This window comes from Crocuta crocuta, unplaced genomic scaffold (assembly GCF_008692635.1).
Source record: "Crocuta crocuta isolate KB4526 unplaced genomic scaffold, BGI_CrCroc_1.0 scaffold73, whole genome shotgun sequence".
Lineage (NCBI taxonomy): Eukaryota > Metazoa > Chordata > Mammalia > Carnivora > Hyaenidae > Crocuta > Crocuta crocuta.
Window position 1 is genome coordinate 6,908,408 of NW_027529443.1, and position 17,633 is coordinate 6,926,040.

Sequence of the window (17,633 nt, forward strand, 5' to 3'; positions counted from 1 at the left end):
AATATCAGAGCTCTAAAGTATATGAAGAAAACAATAGTAGATTTGAAGGAAGAAATAAACAACTGAAAAATATGGAGATTTCAGTACTCCACTTTTACTTCATTTTCTTTAAATTTTATTATTGAAGTATATTTGACATACAATATTATATTAGTTTTAGGCGTACAACATAGTGATTAAGCTCTATACATTATGCAATGCTCACCATAAGTATAGTTACCATCTGTTACTAGACAATGTTATTATAATATTGACTATATCCACTATGCTATGTTCATCATCCTCATGACTTATTTATTTTATAACTGGAAGTTTGTACCTCTTAATCCCTTTAATTTATTTTGTCCATCCTTCTACCTGTTCCTCTCTTAAAATCCCCCAGTTTGCTCTTTGTATCTAGAGTTGGTTTCTGTTTCTGTTTGTTCATTTGGTCCTTTGTTTTTTAGATTCCACATATAAGTAAAATCACATGGTATTTTTCTCTCTCTCTCTAACTTATTTCACTTAGCATAATACCATCTATGTCCATCCATTTGTTGCAAATGGCAAGATATCATTTTTTATGGCCAAGTGATATTTCATTGTATTTACATCTTCTTTATCTCTTCATCTATCAATGGACACTTAGGTTGTCTTGGCTACTGTAAATAATTCTGCAATAAACATAAGGGGTGCATATATCTTTTTGAATTAGTGTTTTTATTTCCTTTGGGTAAACACTCAGTAGTGAGATTTCCAGATCATATGATATTTCTATTTCTATTTTTTGAGGAACCTCCTTACTGCCTGCTAGGAATTTTGAAATCTCTGACCCCAAGGACCACCTAGAAGAACCCAATCACTTCCTTAGTATCACTTCTTTCTCTAAGTGTAAATGTGATCAAGTTATTCAATGTATACAATATCTCCTATCTCATTCTCACACCTTTTAGAGAATTCTAATACTTTCTTTTGCTTCAAAGCTAACTTTCTTCAAAGTATGATCCAAATTCTTAGTTTCACCTTTGTTACTAGAATACTGTTCATCCTAGAGCATCCAGACTCCCACAACCCCATCTTCCTGATGTCATGACAACATCCCATGAACTAAAGATGAAAGACATGTGGGGCGCCTGGGTGGCTTAGTCGGTTAAGCGTCCGACTTTCGCTTAGGTCATGATCTCGCGGTTCGTGGGTTCGAGCCCCGCGTCGGGCTCTGTGCTGGCTGCCAGCTTAGAGCCTGGAGACTATTTCGGAGTCTGTGTCTCCCTCTCTCTCTGACCCTCCCCTGCTCACGCTGTCTCTCTCTCTCCTAGAAATTAAAAAAAATTAAAAAAAAAAAAAGAGGAAAGAGATGCACTATTCAGGCTCCCATTACAACCACCCAACTGACCATAGTACAATAGTTCTTGTTAACTGCATCAGTGAAGTTCTACTTGCTAAATCCAATACACAGGTGCCTGGGTGGCTCAGTCAGTTAAGTGTCCGACTTTTGATTTCAGCTCATGATTTATGAGTTTGAGCCCCACATCAGGCTCTGTGCTGATACCATGGAGCCTGCTTAGGATTTTCTATTTCCTTCTCTCTCTGCCTCTTTCTCTCTCTCAAAATAAATAAACTTAAAAAAAAATCCAATACACACTATTCAGGCTTTATCTTGCCTGAGATTTTCTGGAATTTGATACCTTTGACCATTTTCTTCTTCTTGAATGTCTTCTCCACTTAGGTTTTCCCCAAGATTATGCACTGTTTCCCATTGGCTTGTGCACCAATGACTGGCTGATTCAGGGATACAAAAGACAGCTACCTTGCTTTGATTTGAGACCACTCTCAAAAACAGAAAGGCCATCCTGTTCCACAGCTCTAATGAGCATGAAGACCTCAGTTACAAGTGAACTGCACTTAATACGTAAACTGCAACTTCTGCCCAATCTTTCCTTCCTTACAGCACCTTGTCTGACATATGTTAGACATGCTATTGATAGAACTTGCCTTTTACTCTAACAGTTTCAAAGAACACAAAAGATATTCATGTCTTAGCTTCTTCTGATCTTGTGGCCTTTCCTCAAAATTGTATTTCTCTCTCCAGAATCTATTGAGCCAACAGTATCAATACCAATGTCTACCATGATGGCCAACTATTATCTTCAGTATCTGCCTATTACCTGTACCTCAAGTCATCAAGCTTCTCATATCTTAGATTGTAATAGTGTCTTACTTTTTGGAGACTTTTTGTGATGCTAAATTGCTCAAGGAACACATCCCCAGAGGTAACAGTCTCCTCTCCAGTCAAAATTTTGAAGGTAGTAGTTTTTCCAGCTCCATTGAATCCAAGCAATCCAAAGCACTCTCCCTTTTGGACTGTAACAGAGATATTTTTCACAGCCAGAATGACTGGATACTTAAAATATATCTAAAGGAAGCCAGAAAACACAATATAGTAAAGAATATTTGAAAATCAAATATAATACATTTCTCAGATCTCTTCAGACATTTTCACAAGAACTCTTCTATTATACTAGAAAAAAATACAAATAGATTCTGAAGAACCACAGTGTGTGCTGGACACCAATGACATACTCCTGGGAATAAATGAAGCCCGCATATATCAACCAGTGAATGATGTTACCTTTGTGAGTTCCTTAATAAGCACTGCAGAATTCAGCAACTCCTGAGGCTCCTCCAGGATTCTCTGTCTTTCATTTTGTACATCTTCATCATCAGATTCTCCAGATAGTTGCTTGGACACTTTTTCCTATATTTTCAAAACAAGAATCATAAAAGTAAATTCTATTTAGGTGTCTGGTCTAGAGTGGGTGGTTTCATGAAAGCTAAACTGGGGATAATCTCAAAGATGTTAGCAATTCCATGAAGTCTTTGAATATCACCTCAGCAGCATGTACAACTTGACTAAGCTTTGAATAATAAACAGTTTATCAGGAGAATGATGTGAAGATCATAGGAGAAGGCAAAGTCATCCCACATAGTAGAAATATTGTGAATTAAAATGCTATATTATGTACTTTAAACTGTTAAAAGAGGAAATTTATTTTTTTTAATTTTTACTTAAATTTCTGTTACAGTTAACATACAATGTAACATTAGTTTCAGGTGTACAATATTGTGATTCAATACTTCCATGCAACATCTGGTGCTTATCACAAGTGCACACCTAACCCATCTCCACACCCACTTCCCCTCTAGTAACCAACAGTTTGTTCTCTATAGTTAAGAGACTTGGTTTGGCTCTTTCTCTCTTCCTCTCACTATGTTCACTTGTTTTATTTCTTAAATTCCACATGTGAATGAAATCATATGCTATTTTCTTTAAAGACAGAATTTAATGCAATCATGGAAATGGTTTTTATAACTTGGATCTTTAAGCACGAAATCATCCCAAGAGGGTATGGAAATTCTAAAAAACAGCCATGAATTCTAAATAATAAATAACTTTTTCCAAAATTAATCAGGAATAAAAGCAGCAAGAAAATCATCAAGGCTTAACTAGACTTTTCCTAAGGCATTCACTGGACTCTAGGGCCTATATTTGCAGGATAAATATTACAAGATAACATTCTTCTGTATTATTCTTGACTAGACCAAACAGCTTCAGGAAACTGATCTCAAGATGGTAGAACAGAAATTTGGCATAATTTTAGAGACTGTTTTGTTCAAGCAATTCAGAACATATTCATTTTTATTTACAAAAATTAAAAAATTAGGATTACATAGCATGTTGTTTTTTCTAGAATTGGACACCTCAGGAAAAACTGCAGCCACAACTGGGATTAATCAAGTGTGGTTTATTACAATTACAGTATGTTCAATACTGAAAGGCTAAAGAAGAACAACTCTTTCTGTATGAGGGAAAAGAAAAAATCAGTAAGACTTCACCCTAAAATATTTTATGACTAATAGAATGTCAATTTGAGGAGATATATGGACCTGTGCCCTAGTGAAACTCATGAAAATTGTCTAAATAATAATCATTTAAAGGCTCTGGAAATGATCCTAAGGGCATACAACAAATGAAGAAACATTTTTTTCAATAAATCTAGTAAACTTGGGAAGAACAGTGAAATCCTGTGGCATTGGATAATAACCCACTCTCTCCCTCCCTTCCCATTGCTCAGAAAAGAAATTCACTTCATATAGGTAGATTAGGAGGAAGTTAAGGGAGGACAAAGTGGGAGAAGGGGAAAAATAGTTGAGGAGAGGGAAGGATGCAAGCCATGAGAGACTCTTGAATGCTGAGAACAAACTGAGGGCTGAGTGGGGGTGCGGGAGAGGGGAAGGGGGGTGATGGGCATGGAGGAGGGCACTTATTGGGATGAGCACTGGGTGTTATACGTAAACCAACTTGACAATAAACTATAAAAGAAAAAAGAAAGAAATTCACTTCAGGCAGGTGCAGCCATGAACACAAAGATTCCTCTTCCCTCACCTTTACAAGGTGAGTGTAATTGGGAAGCTGGGGTTTCCTTCTTTTATCTATTCTCCACACAGGGAGTGGAGGATCCTCTACCTTGGGTGTAGTGTGGAATATTGAACTCTAGGTCATTCTTAGGGCAGAGGCTTCATGCTGGGAAGGGTAAACCAACAAGACCAGAGACTACTGTTCCTTACTGAGCACCCAGCTCCTGAAACAGTGATACCATCAAGAAAGAAGCACATCACTGCTTCTGCCCTCAACTTTGGAGCCATGGCTCAGAAATTTTACCCAGGGGTAGAGCCATATATTGTAAAACAGAAAGCTCATAGATTCTCCCCCATAGAACTGTTTTCATTTGAAACAGCATAGCGAAGTTAAAGCCTAAAGATACTCTCAAAACAATGGTGGTTTTTGTGTAAAGCAATTAAGAAATGATATAAATTAACCATAGGCTAGCTACTCGACTAGAAAGAATCAGAGAAAGAGACCGCTATGAAGAGCCCTCTTGGGGTGAAACAAATCTTGAATACTGACCTCATGCTATTTCTGCAAAGAAGCTCAAATGTAATGGCGCTATCATTAAAGCAATTTATGTGTTAGGAGAACACATTGTTGAGAGAAATACAAAAATTAGCCAGCAATTAGTGGAGCTTAACAGTTGGATGTGGATATGGAAAGAGACAAAGAGAGACTTTCAAACTACTGTTATTTCAGGGTTACTGCTCCTCATGCCCAGGTCTGCATCCTCTGAGGGATAATATCAGAGGCTTCACACTACAAGGAAAATAGACTTCACAAAAACATCCCAGCCAGTCACTTAAACAAACTAGCAAATGACAAAAGTTCCCTAGGAAAGGACAATACCTAGAGAACCAATACGTATTTAATATTAAACATTCAGGAGTGTCTGGGTAGCTGAGTTGGCTGTGTGTCTGACTCTTGATTTCAGCTCAGGTCATGATCCCAGGGTTATGGGATTGAGCCCCACATCAGGCTCCATGCTGAGTGTGGAGACTGCTTAATATTCTCTCTCTCTCTCTCTCTCTCTCTCCCTCCCTCCCTCCCTCTGTCCCTTCCCCATTCCTCTCTTTCTCTAAAATAAAAAAGACCTCTTTCTAAAATAAATAAATAAGTAAACAAATAAATAAATAAATAGAATATCCAGAGTTCAGCAAAACTTAGGAGATAAGAGGAAACTGTTCCATACACAGGAAAGAGAGCAAGCAATAGGAGCTGCCTGTGGAAATGACCAGATGTAAGATTTAACAAAGACTTTCAAAGTAGTCATTATAAAATATTTTCAAAAAAAGAAAACCATGCTTGAAGGAGTAAAGGGGAGTATTATGACAATGGTTTCTTTTCAAATACAGATTAACAATAGCAAGATAGAAAATTTTAAAAAGTCACGTGGAAGTTCTGGATGTGAAAAGTGTAATAACTAAAATGAAAAACTCACTAGAAGAGCTCAATAACAAATTTGAACTGGTAGAAAAAAATGAATGAGAAAACTTGTATATAGACACAAAGAGAGTGTGAAACCTGAAGAATGGAGAAAAAACACTCAAGAAAAATGAATAAAGCCTCAAAGAAATGTGGGATACCATTTAGTGCATCAATATACACATAATGGGTCTGTCAAATGGAAAAGAGAGAAGGAAGCAGAAAGTATTTAAAGAAATGGCTGAAACTTCCCAAATTTCATGAAAAACATTATACATATCCACAGCTTAGTGAATACCAAGTACAATAAATACAAATAGATCTGTACGCAGACATAGAAAAAATGCTGAATGCCAAAGGCAATAAGAAAATCTTGAAATCACCAGGAGAAAAAACATTTATCGCTTATAAGAGATTCCCAACAAGAGTAACACCTGACTAAAATTAACAGGACAAGAAACAGCAGCTGTTGGTGAGCATGTAGAGAAAAAGAAACACTTGTATACCATTGGTGGGAAATCACAGTAGTGTAGCCATTGTGGAAAACAGTACAGAGGTTCCTCAAAATGTTAAAAACAGAACTACCCTGTGATCCAATAATTGCACTACTGGGTATTTGCCCAAAGAATACAAAAACACTAATNTATACATATATATTTTTATATGTGTGTATATATATATAACTTTATATATGTACATCTATATGGATAAATGGATAAAGAAGTTATATATATATGTATATTACTCAGCTATAAAAAAGAACAGAATCTTGCCATTTGCAACAATCTGGATGAGCTAGTGAGTATAATGCTAATCATAATAACTCAGTCAAAAAGAAAAATACCTATGTGGAATTTAAGAAACACAATAAAGAAAAAAAAGAGAGAAACAAACCAAGAAGCTGGCCAAGAAGCTCTTGAATATAGAGAACTGATCGTTGTCAGAGGGGAAGTTGAGGGGGGGGGGGGGGANAGTACACTTATCTTGCTAAAGATGCTTCAGGGGAGGGGTGCCCAGGTGGCTCAGTCAGTTAAGTGTCCAGCTCTTTATTTCAGCTCAGGTCATGATCTCACAGTTTGTAGGGTTGGGCTCTGCACTCATAACATGGGGCCTACTTGGGATTCTCTCTCTTGCAATCTCTCTGCCCCTCCCCACCTGCATGTACAATCTCTCTATAAATAAATAAATAAATAAACATTAAAAATGTACACTTATGAGCACTGAATAATGCATAGAATATTTTGGATCACTCTATTGTGCGCCTGAAACTAATATCACATTTTATGTTAACTATGCTAGAATTAAAATTTTAAACTTAATAAAAAATAAAATATAAATAGGAAAAGTGCAGTAAAATGAATTGCTGATATTCATTGCTTTGTTTATTAAACATGGCAATAAAACAAACAAGTATTTGAAAAAGAAAGACTTTAATCATGGGAAATGACATTGCCATTCCCCGATTTAGACTAAGTAAATAATTGTGACTAGAATTATGTGGATGATACTCTTTTTAGTGGCATTATGCAAAGCGGCTAGTAAAGGTTGGAGGACAAGTTGAGGAGAGAGGTATGCTGCTGTAAGAATCAATCTAAGTCTACTTCAATTATGCCTTCCAAATCTCATGAAAATCTTCTTCCCTAACAACTCTAAATTGGAATAACACAGGGAAAGGGATTCTGGAAAATAAGGTTCTGTCTTAGCCAAGGCATATATACATCATGCCTTTGTATATAATAGTCAAACTGGTGGAAACCAAAGATAATGAGAAACTCTTAAATAAAACAACCAAAGAAAAGCAGTGCATTACATAAAAGAGAAAGCAGTTTGAATGACCTCTTCTTATTTGAAATAAAAGAAATCAGAAGACAGTTAAATGCTATTACATGGAGAGTGCCCAGAAAAAAAAAAATCCAACTATCAACCCAGACTTCTAGTGAAAGCTAGAAGTCTACTTAGAAGCTAGACCTACTCCACAAATCAAGATAGAGATATTTTCAGATAAAATAAGACTAACATAGTTCTTCTCTAGTTCGTAACTAAAATAAATGCTTAAGGAAGTTTTCAGTCTAAAGGAAAACCATAGCAGATGGCAATCCATATATTCAGGAATGAACGAACAGCACCAGAGATGCTATATATCTAGGTAAATATAAAGTCATGTTTTTCTATTACTTACTTTGAAATATATGATGTTTCAAGTCAAAATATAGTATTATTTTTCATGGTTAATAACATAATGACATATATAAATGTAAGACATATACCAACTATAGCATTAAAGACAGTGAGGGATAGACATGGACACTTATGATTTCACATTTTGTACATTTTACAATATTAACTCTAAACAGACTATGGAAAAAGAACTATATATTATTTGTAAATCTTGCACCAATCATTAAAGATAAGTATGGAAATATAGCTAAAGAGTAAATTGAAAAGTTAAAGTAGAATTCTAAATATATTCAAGTAATCCAAAGAAAGGCAGAAATGGGAAAGCAGTGAAACTAAAATCTGAAGGGACAAACAGAAAGCAAATAATATATGTGGTAGACAGAAATGCAAACTTATCAATGAAGGGCTAAATGCTTATATTGAAAAAGCAGAGATATCAGAATGGATAAAAAGTTAGGACATAACTACATGCTGTTTACAGTGAGGATAAATAAATAATACAGTGAGAGTAAAAAAATACAGTGAAAATAAGTGTATGTAAAATGGCATACCATGAGAAAGTAAATACAAGACTGAAGGCACCATATTAATGTCACAGGAAATAGACTTTAAGATTAAAAAAATAGACTTAAAAAATATTACCAGAGATGTATGTCATTACCAGTGATACTCTAGAATTTAATTAATCAGAAAGACATACAATAATAAATGTCTATTGACTTAATATAGAGATTCAAAAAATATTTTTTAAAATGACAGAATTAAAGGGAGAAATAAACCCTGCAATTGGGATTGGATATTTTACACTTTTCTTAGCAACTGAAAAAAAATCTGACAAAAATATATCAGAGACTAGGTGTATAGCTATCCTATCAACCAGCACAACCTAATTGATACTTGTAGAACATTACAAGTAACAAATGCAAAGTACACATTTATTTAGCATGCACATGGCACAATACTGAGATTGATCACATGCTCAACCATACAGCAATTATCAATGGTTTAAAAAGGATTCACTAAAGAGTATGTTTTTTAACCACAAAGGAATTAAACTAGGGATCAATAACAATATATCTAGAAATTTTCCAAATATTTTGACATTTATTTACAGACTTTTAAAGTAATCCATGGATCAAAAAAGAAATCATATAGGAAATTTAAAAAATACTTAAAACATTTGAATGATAATGAAAATCTATGAAATCAAAATTTTTCAGGGTACATCAAGAGGACTGTTTGCAGGGAAATGTTTTGCTTTAAATGTTTATATTACTAAAGAAGAGAGACCTAAAACCTGTAGTTTCAGTCTTTCCATAAAAGAAGCTAGAAGAAGAGAAATAAGCCAAAAGCAAACAGCAGAAAGAAAAAATGTTTAAAAGAAGAACAAAAATATCAATGAAAGAGAAAATAGTCAACATAAAAGAAATTAGTAAACACAATATTTGGTGCCTTGAAATAATAAAAACAAATGCAGTTTATTGTAGGTAAATTAAACCTCAGTGGGTTTAAGAAAACATATTTCTGTGAACATTGATTTTTCTTTTTTTAAAAAAATGTTTTATTTATTTCTGAGAGAGAGAGAGAGAGACAGCGTGAGCAGGGGAGGGTCAGAGAGAGAGGGAGACACAGAATCTGAAACAGGCTCCAGGCTCTGAGCTGTCAGCACAGAGCCAACGCGGAGCTCAAACCCACAAACCGAACCGTGAGATCATGACCTGAACCAAAGTCGGACGCTTAATCGACTGAGCCACCCAGGCTCCCCAAAATTGATTTTTCTTTTACCCATAAGTGAGATAGTCATATATAGATACACACTTTTCAGGCTTAATGTTCCCTTTTCTTGGAGTTATTCTTAATGATCATGCTTAATTACTCACCTTCTTGAATGTCTTATAGATACCAAAATAAACATATTGACTGAGAAATGTTCTTAGCTTCCACAAAGTGGTATCCAAAAAGAAAAGCAAGAAAAGGCAAATAAATCCTGTGATACTCATTATAATCATGTACTTTCCAATCATTTTCTCTTCCAAAGAATAAATATTCTTTGCAGTATCTGAGGACGGCAGAGAGAGAGAGAGACAGAGAGACAGAGAGAGAGAGAGATCTTAGTACAGAACATTGACACCATGAACAAGGCCTGAGAAAACAATAAATAAGAAATATGGGGTAGAATGAAATATTAGGCTGAGACAAGTAAACTATTTGGAGTGTGAGAAGCAATTATCCTCCTACAGCAATATTCAACAATGAATTTTGAAGGCTAATTTCATGAATATAATGTAATCAAGTAAGCATATGAATATTAATATATTTATTGATATGCCTATTAATTATTACATGCCATTAAAAATGCTCCAAGTCCTTTCAAAAGTGTGAAATCTTAAACTGATAATTAAAAGCAAGTATTAAAGCGCAAGTACTCTTGCAAAAGGTAACATTTTGCTTTCAAAAGGTAAAAATGACCAGTTCAAAAAAAAAGTGATACTTCTTGAACTGTGTTGAGAAGTTGAGTAAAAAGTCCAGAATTTCTGCTACAAGAAAATGATATACACTCCCTCCTCTAAAAACTTTCAGTCTTTTAGAATGGGTTTAGATTTACAGAAAAACTATAAAGACAATATGGAGAATTCCATATTGCCATTAATTAAAGTCCTTGATATTTTCAGGATTCTTTTTTTTTTTAATGTAGTATTTCTTTTTTGTTGTTGTTGTTCTGTGAACTAGTCCAGAATCCTATATTACATATAGTAGTCATGTTTCCTTTGGTTCCTCTTAGCTGTGACATTTTCTCAGATTCTTAAAATTTTTTATGACATTGACAGTTTTGAGGGGTAATGGTCAGGTATTTTTGAAGGTCATCCCTCAAGTGAGACCTGTCTAATGGTTTCTTTTTTTCTTCTTCATTATTAGACTGGGATTATGGATTTCGGGGAGGAAACTCACAGAAGTAAAGGGATATTTTTATTGCAACAACAATAAAATGTACATGCTACCAGTGTGACTTGTCACTGTTAATGTTGACCTTGATCATCTGGTTGAGATTATGTTTGTCAGCTTTCTCTGCTGTAAAGTTACTCCCTCCTCCCTTTTCTGTACTCTCTATTCTCTGGAAAGGAGTCAAAATGTACATCCCACAAATAAGGAGTGGAAAGTTATCTTCTACCTCCTAGAGGTTGGAGTATCTACATAAATTGATTGAAACTCTATGGAGAGTTTTTCCTCTACCCATTATTTATTTATTTATTTAGTCACTATTTATATCAAAATAGATTCATATTATCAGTTTACATTCTCAGTTACAAATCCAATACTACCTTATTTTGTTGCTGAAATTGATCCAGCTTTGCCATTGAACTCTGTCATTTTTAAGAGTCATATTTATATGTTTACAATTGATGTATAGAAATGAAATTGAATGTTTTGTTTGTATTTATTTTGCATTAATCAACCACAATATATTAGGCAAAGCCTAATAATTTATCAGGGAATACTTTGAGATTCCTGCTTAGACCATCAAATCTAATATTATTTCACCTTTTCCATTTATTTATTTATTTATTTATTTATATTTTTGAGACACAGAGAGAGACAGAGTGCGAGCAGGGGAGGGGCAGAGAGAAAGGGAGACACAGAATCTGAAGCAGGCTCCAGGCTCTTAGCTGTCAGCACAGAGCCCAACGCGGGGCTCAAACTCACAAACTGCGAGATCATGACCTGAGCCGAAGTGGGATGTGTAACCGACTGAGCCGCCCAGGCACCTCTCATTCCTCATACTTTAGAATTATAAATAAAAAATACTTGATTCATACATATTAAATGCTACACATGTATAGATTTAAAGCATAATATCATAATGAACCTATGAACCCAGGCTCCAAATGAAGAGTTTACAAATAATTTTAAAATACTTATATGCTCCTTCATATTTTTCCATCATTCACAGGTAACCACTATGATGAATTCTATTCTGCATTCCTATTTAATTTAAATACAAGTAGACCATTATATATAGATGAAATATGAAAAGCTTCTGCACAGCAAAGGAAACAATCCATAAAACTAATAGGCAACTGACGGAATGGGAAAAGATAGTCGCAAATGACATATCAGATAAAGGGCTGGTATCCAAAATCTATAAGGAACTCACCAAACTCCACACCTGAAAAACAAATAATCCAGTGAAGAAATGGGCAGAAGACATGGACAGACACTTCTCCGAAGAGGACATCCAGATGGCCAACAGACACATGAAATGATTCTCAGCGTCCCTCCTTATCAGGGAAATACAAATCAAAACCACACTGAGATACCACCTCATGCCAGTCAGAGTGGCTAAAATGAACAAGTCAGGAAACTCTAGATGCTGGCAAGGATGTGGAGAAACGGGCACCCTCCTACACTGTTGGGGGGAGTGTAAATGGTGCACCCCCTCTGGAAAACAGTGTGGAGGTTCCTCAAAAAATAGACAATAGAACTCCCCTATGACCCAGCAAGAGCACTGCTGGGAAATTTACCCAAGGGATACAGGAGTGCTGATGCATAAAGGCACATGTACCCCAATGTTCATAGCAGCATGCTCAACAATAGCCAAAACATGGAAAGAGCCTAAGTGTTCATCCACTGACGAATAGATCAAGAAGATGTGGTTTATCTATACAATGGAATTCTACAGGGCAATGAGAAAGAATGAAATCTGGCCATTTGGAGCAACATGGATGGGACCTGAGGGTGTTATGCTAAGTGAAATAAGTCAGGCAGAGGACAGATACCATATGTTTGCACGTATAGGTGGATTAGGAGGAACTTAACAGAGGACCATGGGGGAGAAGAAGGAGAAAAACAGTGGGGGAGAGAGAGGGAAGAGAACCATGAAAGACTCTTGAATGCCGAGAACAAACTGAGGGCTGATGGTGGTGGGGAAGGGGGGAAAGAGGGTGATGGGCATGGAGAAGGGCACTTGTGGGGATGAGCACTAGGTGTTATATGGAAACCAAGTTGACAATACACCATTTAAGAAAAAAATAAAAATAAATAAATAAATAAAAGAAAATGAAAAGTTATCTATTAATAAATTATAAAAGTTAATAAAATAATTTAGGGAGTTTAATATACAAAAATGAGCTCTTTCAACTTTGTATCAGCAAGAAACAATAAAAAATATTCTTCAAAAGTGATACCATTTATAACAGCATCAAAAGATATGCAGAAATAGTGCTAACAACATATCTGTTATACTTTTAAATCAAGTAAATAGGTGGATAGCTAAAACTAAATAAGCAAAGGAATGTACTAAGTTCATAGATTATAAAATCAAAATTGTAAAGATATTAAATGTCTCAAAATTCTTCTATAGAATTAAAGCAATGTCAATAAAAGTCCTACTAGATTCTAGGGTGCCTGAATGGCTTTGTCAGTTAAGTGTCTGACTCTTGATTTCAGTTCTGGTTATGACTCCAGTGTTGTGAGATCAAGTCCCATGTATGGTTCCACACTGGGTGTGGAGTTTGCTTAAGATTCTCTCTCTCCCTTTCCCTCTGTTCTTCCTTTGCTTGCACATGCATACATGACTACCCCACCTCTGAAAATAATAAATAAATAAATAAAAATTTGTTTAAATCCTACTAGATTTGTTTTTTGTGTCTTAATTCTTTTTTTTAAGTTTATTTATTAATTTTGAGATAGAGAGCACAAGCAGGGGAGGACTGGAGAGAGAGAGAATCCTAAGCAAGTTCCACACTGTCATTGATCATGAGATCATATCATGAGATCATGACCTGAACCAAAATTGGTTAACCAAAATCACTTAACCAACTGAGTCACCTAGGTGTCCCCCATGCCCAAAAAAAGGTAATTCTTAATTGTATAAGGAATTGCAAAATAAATATCAAGACATAGCCAAGTTCCAATTTCAAAGCTTACTACAAAGCTAGTAATCATGATGGGGGTGATACTGAAACAAAGATAGACATACAGATCAATGAAATACAAATGAGAATTCAGAATGCAACCCAAGCTTCTGAAGTCAACTGGTTTCAACAAGAGTGCCATGCTAATTAAATGGGGGAAATGAATGGTGCTGGAAGAACTGGATATCCATATGTAGAAGAATCAGATTGGAACTCTGTCTCACATTATATACAGAAATCAACTGAAAAAGGATCAAACACCTGAATGTAACAGCTAAAACTATAAAACTCTTAGGAAAAAAACATTGAATAAATCTCTGTGACCTTCGGTTAAGCAATTGATACCTAAAGTATACAAAAAAAAAATAACAAAAAAACAATGAATAAACTAGACTTCATCTAAATGAAACACTACTGTGTATCAAAGGACAGTAGCAAGAAAGTGAAATGATAGCCCTCAGAATGGGAGAAATATTTACAACCCATATATCAAAGAAAGGTCTACTTTCCAGAATATATAAAGACCATTTAACCAATTTCAAATGGGCAAAGAACCTGAATAGACATTTCTATGAAAAAGATACACAAATGGACAACAGGCACATTAAAAGATGCTCAACATCACTGGTCAGTAGAGAAATGCAAATTGAAACAACAGTGTGATACAACTTCATACCTACTAGAAAGACTACAATAAAAAAATTGAAAATAACAATTGTTGAAAAGGATATGGAGAAACTGGAACCTTTTCATTGCTGTACAAAATAGTTCCTGCTTCTTCTTTTTTTTTTTTTTTAATGTTTTATTTATTTCTAGGAGAGAGAGAGACAGAGACAGCGTGAGCAGGGGAGGGTCAGAGAGAGAGGGAGTCACAGACTCGGAAACAGGTTCCAGGCTCTGAGCTGGCAGTCAGCTCAGAGCCCGATGCGGGGCTCGAACCCACGAACCGCGAGATCATGACCTAAGCGAAAGTCGGACGCTTAACCGACTAAGCCACCCAGGCACCACAAAATAGTTCCTGCTTCTATGGAGACTCAGTAACATGTGACTTTCCATGTCAATAGATTTTGCATGAAATGTTTCTCTTCTGTTTTTTTCCACCTCACCCCATCTGCTAAAGTTTATTGTAATACAGTTTACAGTTCTGAATACTGACCTTCCATTTGAAGTCATCAACTACTATTCTAGGTAGGATCTGGTTTGCTACTAAATATTCCTTCTCATTGTGCCCACTCTCACAAAATAAGATACTTCCAAGATTACCCAATAAATGATACAGTACCACCATGGGAATTTACTTTTTTTTCTTCTTTTTCTTTTCTTTTCTTTTTTTTTTTAAGTAAGCTCCATGACCAGCATGACACCCAGTGCAGGGCTTGGACTCATGACCCTGAAATCAAGACCTGAGTTGATATCAGGAGGCAGATGCTTAACAAACTGAGCCACCCAGCCACCACCACCATTGGGATTTCAAAGTTAAAATAAATGTTTACTCTTCCTGAGAAATATACAGCACTATTCTCCTTTCTCTTACTCTCCTTTCTTTCTCTTTTCTCTATTGTACTGCTCTTTATGACCCAGGTCACCACATCCTGACCTTTATTTATTTATTTTAAAAAGCTAAATTCCTCTATGTGCAGATACTATATTAGACACTGGAGAATGGGTTTTATCCAATCCTTCAAATAAGTTGTGGGCAAATGAGTGCAGGTGCTTATGAGTGGTGAAAGTGGTGAGAGGTAACAAAAGTAAATATCATACAAATTCTTCCCATGGAGGTTATTTTCCAAAGATGAAATGCATTATGCAATGAGGGAACATAAGCTGTGAATCTCAGTTCTGGACTACAAAAGCTATGTGGCCTAGGGTACAGTCAGTTTCCTCAAAGTGAGTATACAAACTGATAACTTGAGGTAATGATGATTTAAATAATATAGTTACTATGTGGTTGACTATTAGCAGGTCTTATTTTTATATCTGATGACTACTTTAAACTTAACTTGGCTTTGTTTTTGAGGTTTTATTATTTCGAAGGCTTTCTCCCAGCCTTATAAAATGATTTATGTACTCAATGTGCCTGAACGGTCTCCTTTGAAATAAGGGCAGATTCCACATGTCTCATAGGCTAAGACTGAGACTAATTTTTTAGGCTTAGGGACTCCAAGGATACTGTGAAAATTAAAAAACGGTAGCCTTACTAAGATGGAGTCAGGAACCCAGGAGGCTGAATTCTCACACCCTGCCACTTGTTAATTACAAGAATTGTCGATTGTACACCCAACAGAAGAATCCTCAATAGGAAAGAATCATCCATTACAGGCCCAACAACAACAAAAAAGTACATTGTGTCTCCTGTAAGAAATTGACCACCCTTGTGGCTGAGCCCATGAGAAACTATCATCACCCTGAACTCTTGCTTTTCTCCGCAACAGACTTTTGTTCAAATAATCCCTCCCAATTTCCTCCCTCCTCCTAAATAATGCTCCTCTCTAAAATAATAATGTTTGTGAGACTTGTCTTTGGTTTGCTGTAACTTGCTTGTCCTGTATTGCAATTCTCTTCCATTCCTCAATAAATCCATTTTTGCTGGAAACATTATTGGTAGTCTTATGTTTAAGATTAATGATACTTACTTTCTTTACTGCAGTTTAGGTAGATAGGAGGTTTATTTTCAGAGCACCACTTCTTTATCTGGTAGAAAGTAAAATAGTCACCGATACACTTCGCAAGGTTGTAATTGGGAAAAAACAGTAGTGAATTAAGTATGAAGTCTTTGGTGGCTTTTGACACCTTATGTTGAACTTCTAAAAAAGATGATAAAGTTAGATTTCATTATAGGAAATGAGCTATCCCTGGGACAACAAATCTCCCAAGGACGATCAAAACAGACTCTGGGAATTAAAAAACAAATTATCGTATTTGAAGAATACTAATTACTACCCAGTAAGTTTGTTCCAGTCAACACCCAGTGACACAGTTCGTGTTGATAACTGCATAGTTCTTAAAAGTCTCTGATGTGAAGTTGGTGTCAACGTGATAAGATTTCTTGTCACTTGATATGGACAGGAAACCCCTACTAATTTTTACATTTCTAATCCTCATTTATCAACTAAGGAGTAAAGTAAAGGTCAGAGATACAGCTTAGAATTCAATAGTAGGGAACAGATGGGGAAACTATGACATGTTTGCGAATAGAAAAATCTTCAAGGGAAGCAGAATGCATTTGATTTGAACAATTATTAGATACTAAGTTTCTGGAGATATGAACATGCTTAATTTATGAAATAACAATATGAAATTTTGATAACAAATTCAGTTTTTTTAAAGAAAGAAGATAAAAGGCCAGTCTAAACAGAAACTTCATATAAGACATGTTGGGCAAGTGCCCAAGCCATGGTGATTCTATTACGTTTAGATTTTGAGTGGATAAAGACAAATAATTGATCCAGACTGAAAAATTCAGGATTTTGGTTAATTGATCAGATGCCAAAAATGGCACTAATTATATACACCAACACTATCTTTTTATGAATATGGAAGAGTTCTGTAGCTGAGCTATGTGGCTTCTGAGCACTTGACGTGTGGATAGTGTGGCTATGGAATTAATTTTATTTTTATTTAATTTTTTATTTTCTCATGTTTATTTTTGAGACAGACAGAATGTGAGCAGGGGAGGGGCAGAGAGAGAGGGA

The 17,633-nt window shown here is 35.5% G+C and overlaps 1 protein-coding gene across 1 annotated transcript in view; it reads right to left on the bottom strand.

The window, feature by feature from the left end:
- Positions 1-17,633, bottom strand: part of LOC144228658 (phospholipid-transporting ATPase ABCA3-like) — a 130,023-nt gene that overhangs the window by 15,733 nt on the left and 96,657 nt on the right. Inside the window, 4 exon segments of the mRNA XM_077760565.1 lie at positions 2,198-2,392; positions 2,609-2,734; positions 9,910-10,088; positions 16,575-16,745. Coding sequence (XP_077616691.1) covers positions 2,198-2,392; positions 2,609-2,734; positions 9,910-10,088; positions 16,575-16,745 — 671 coding nt within the window.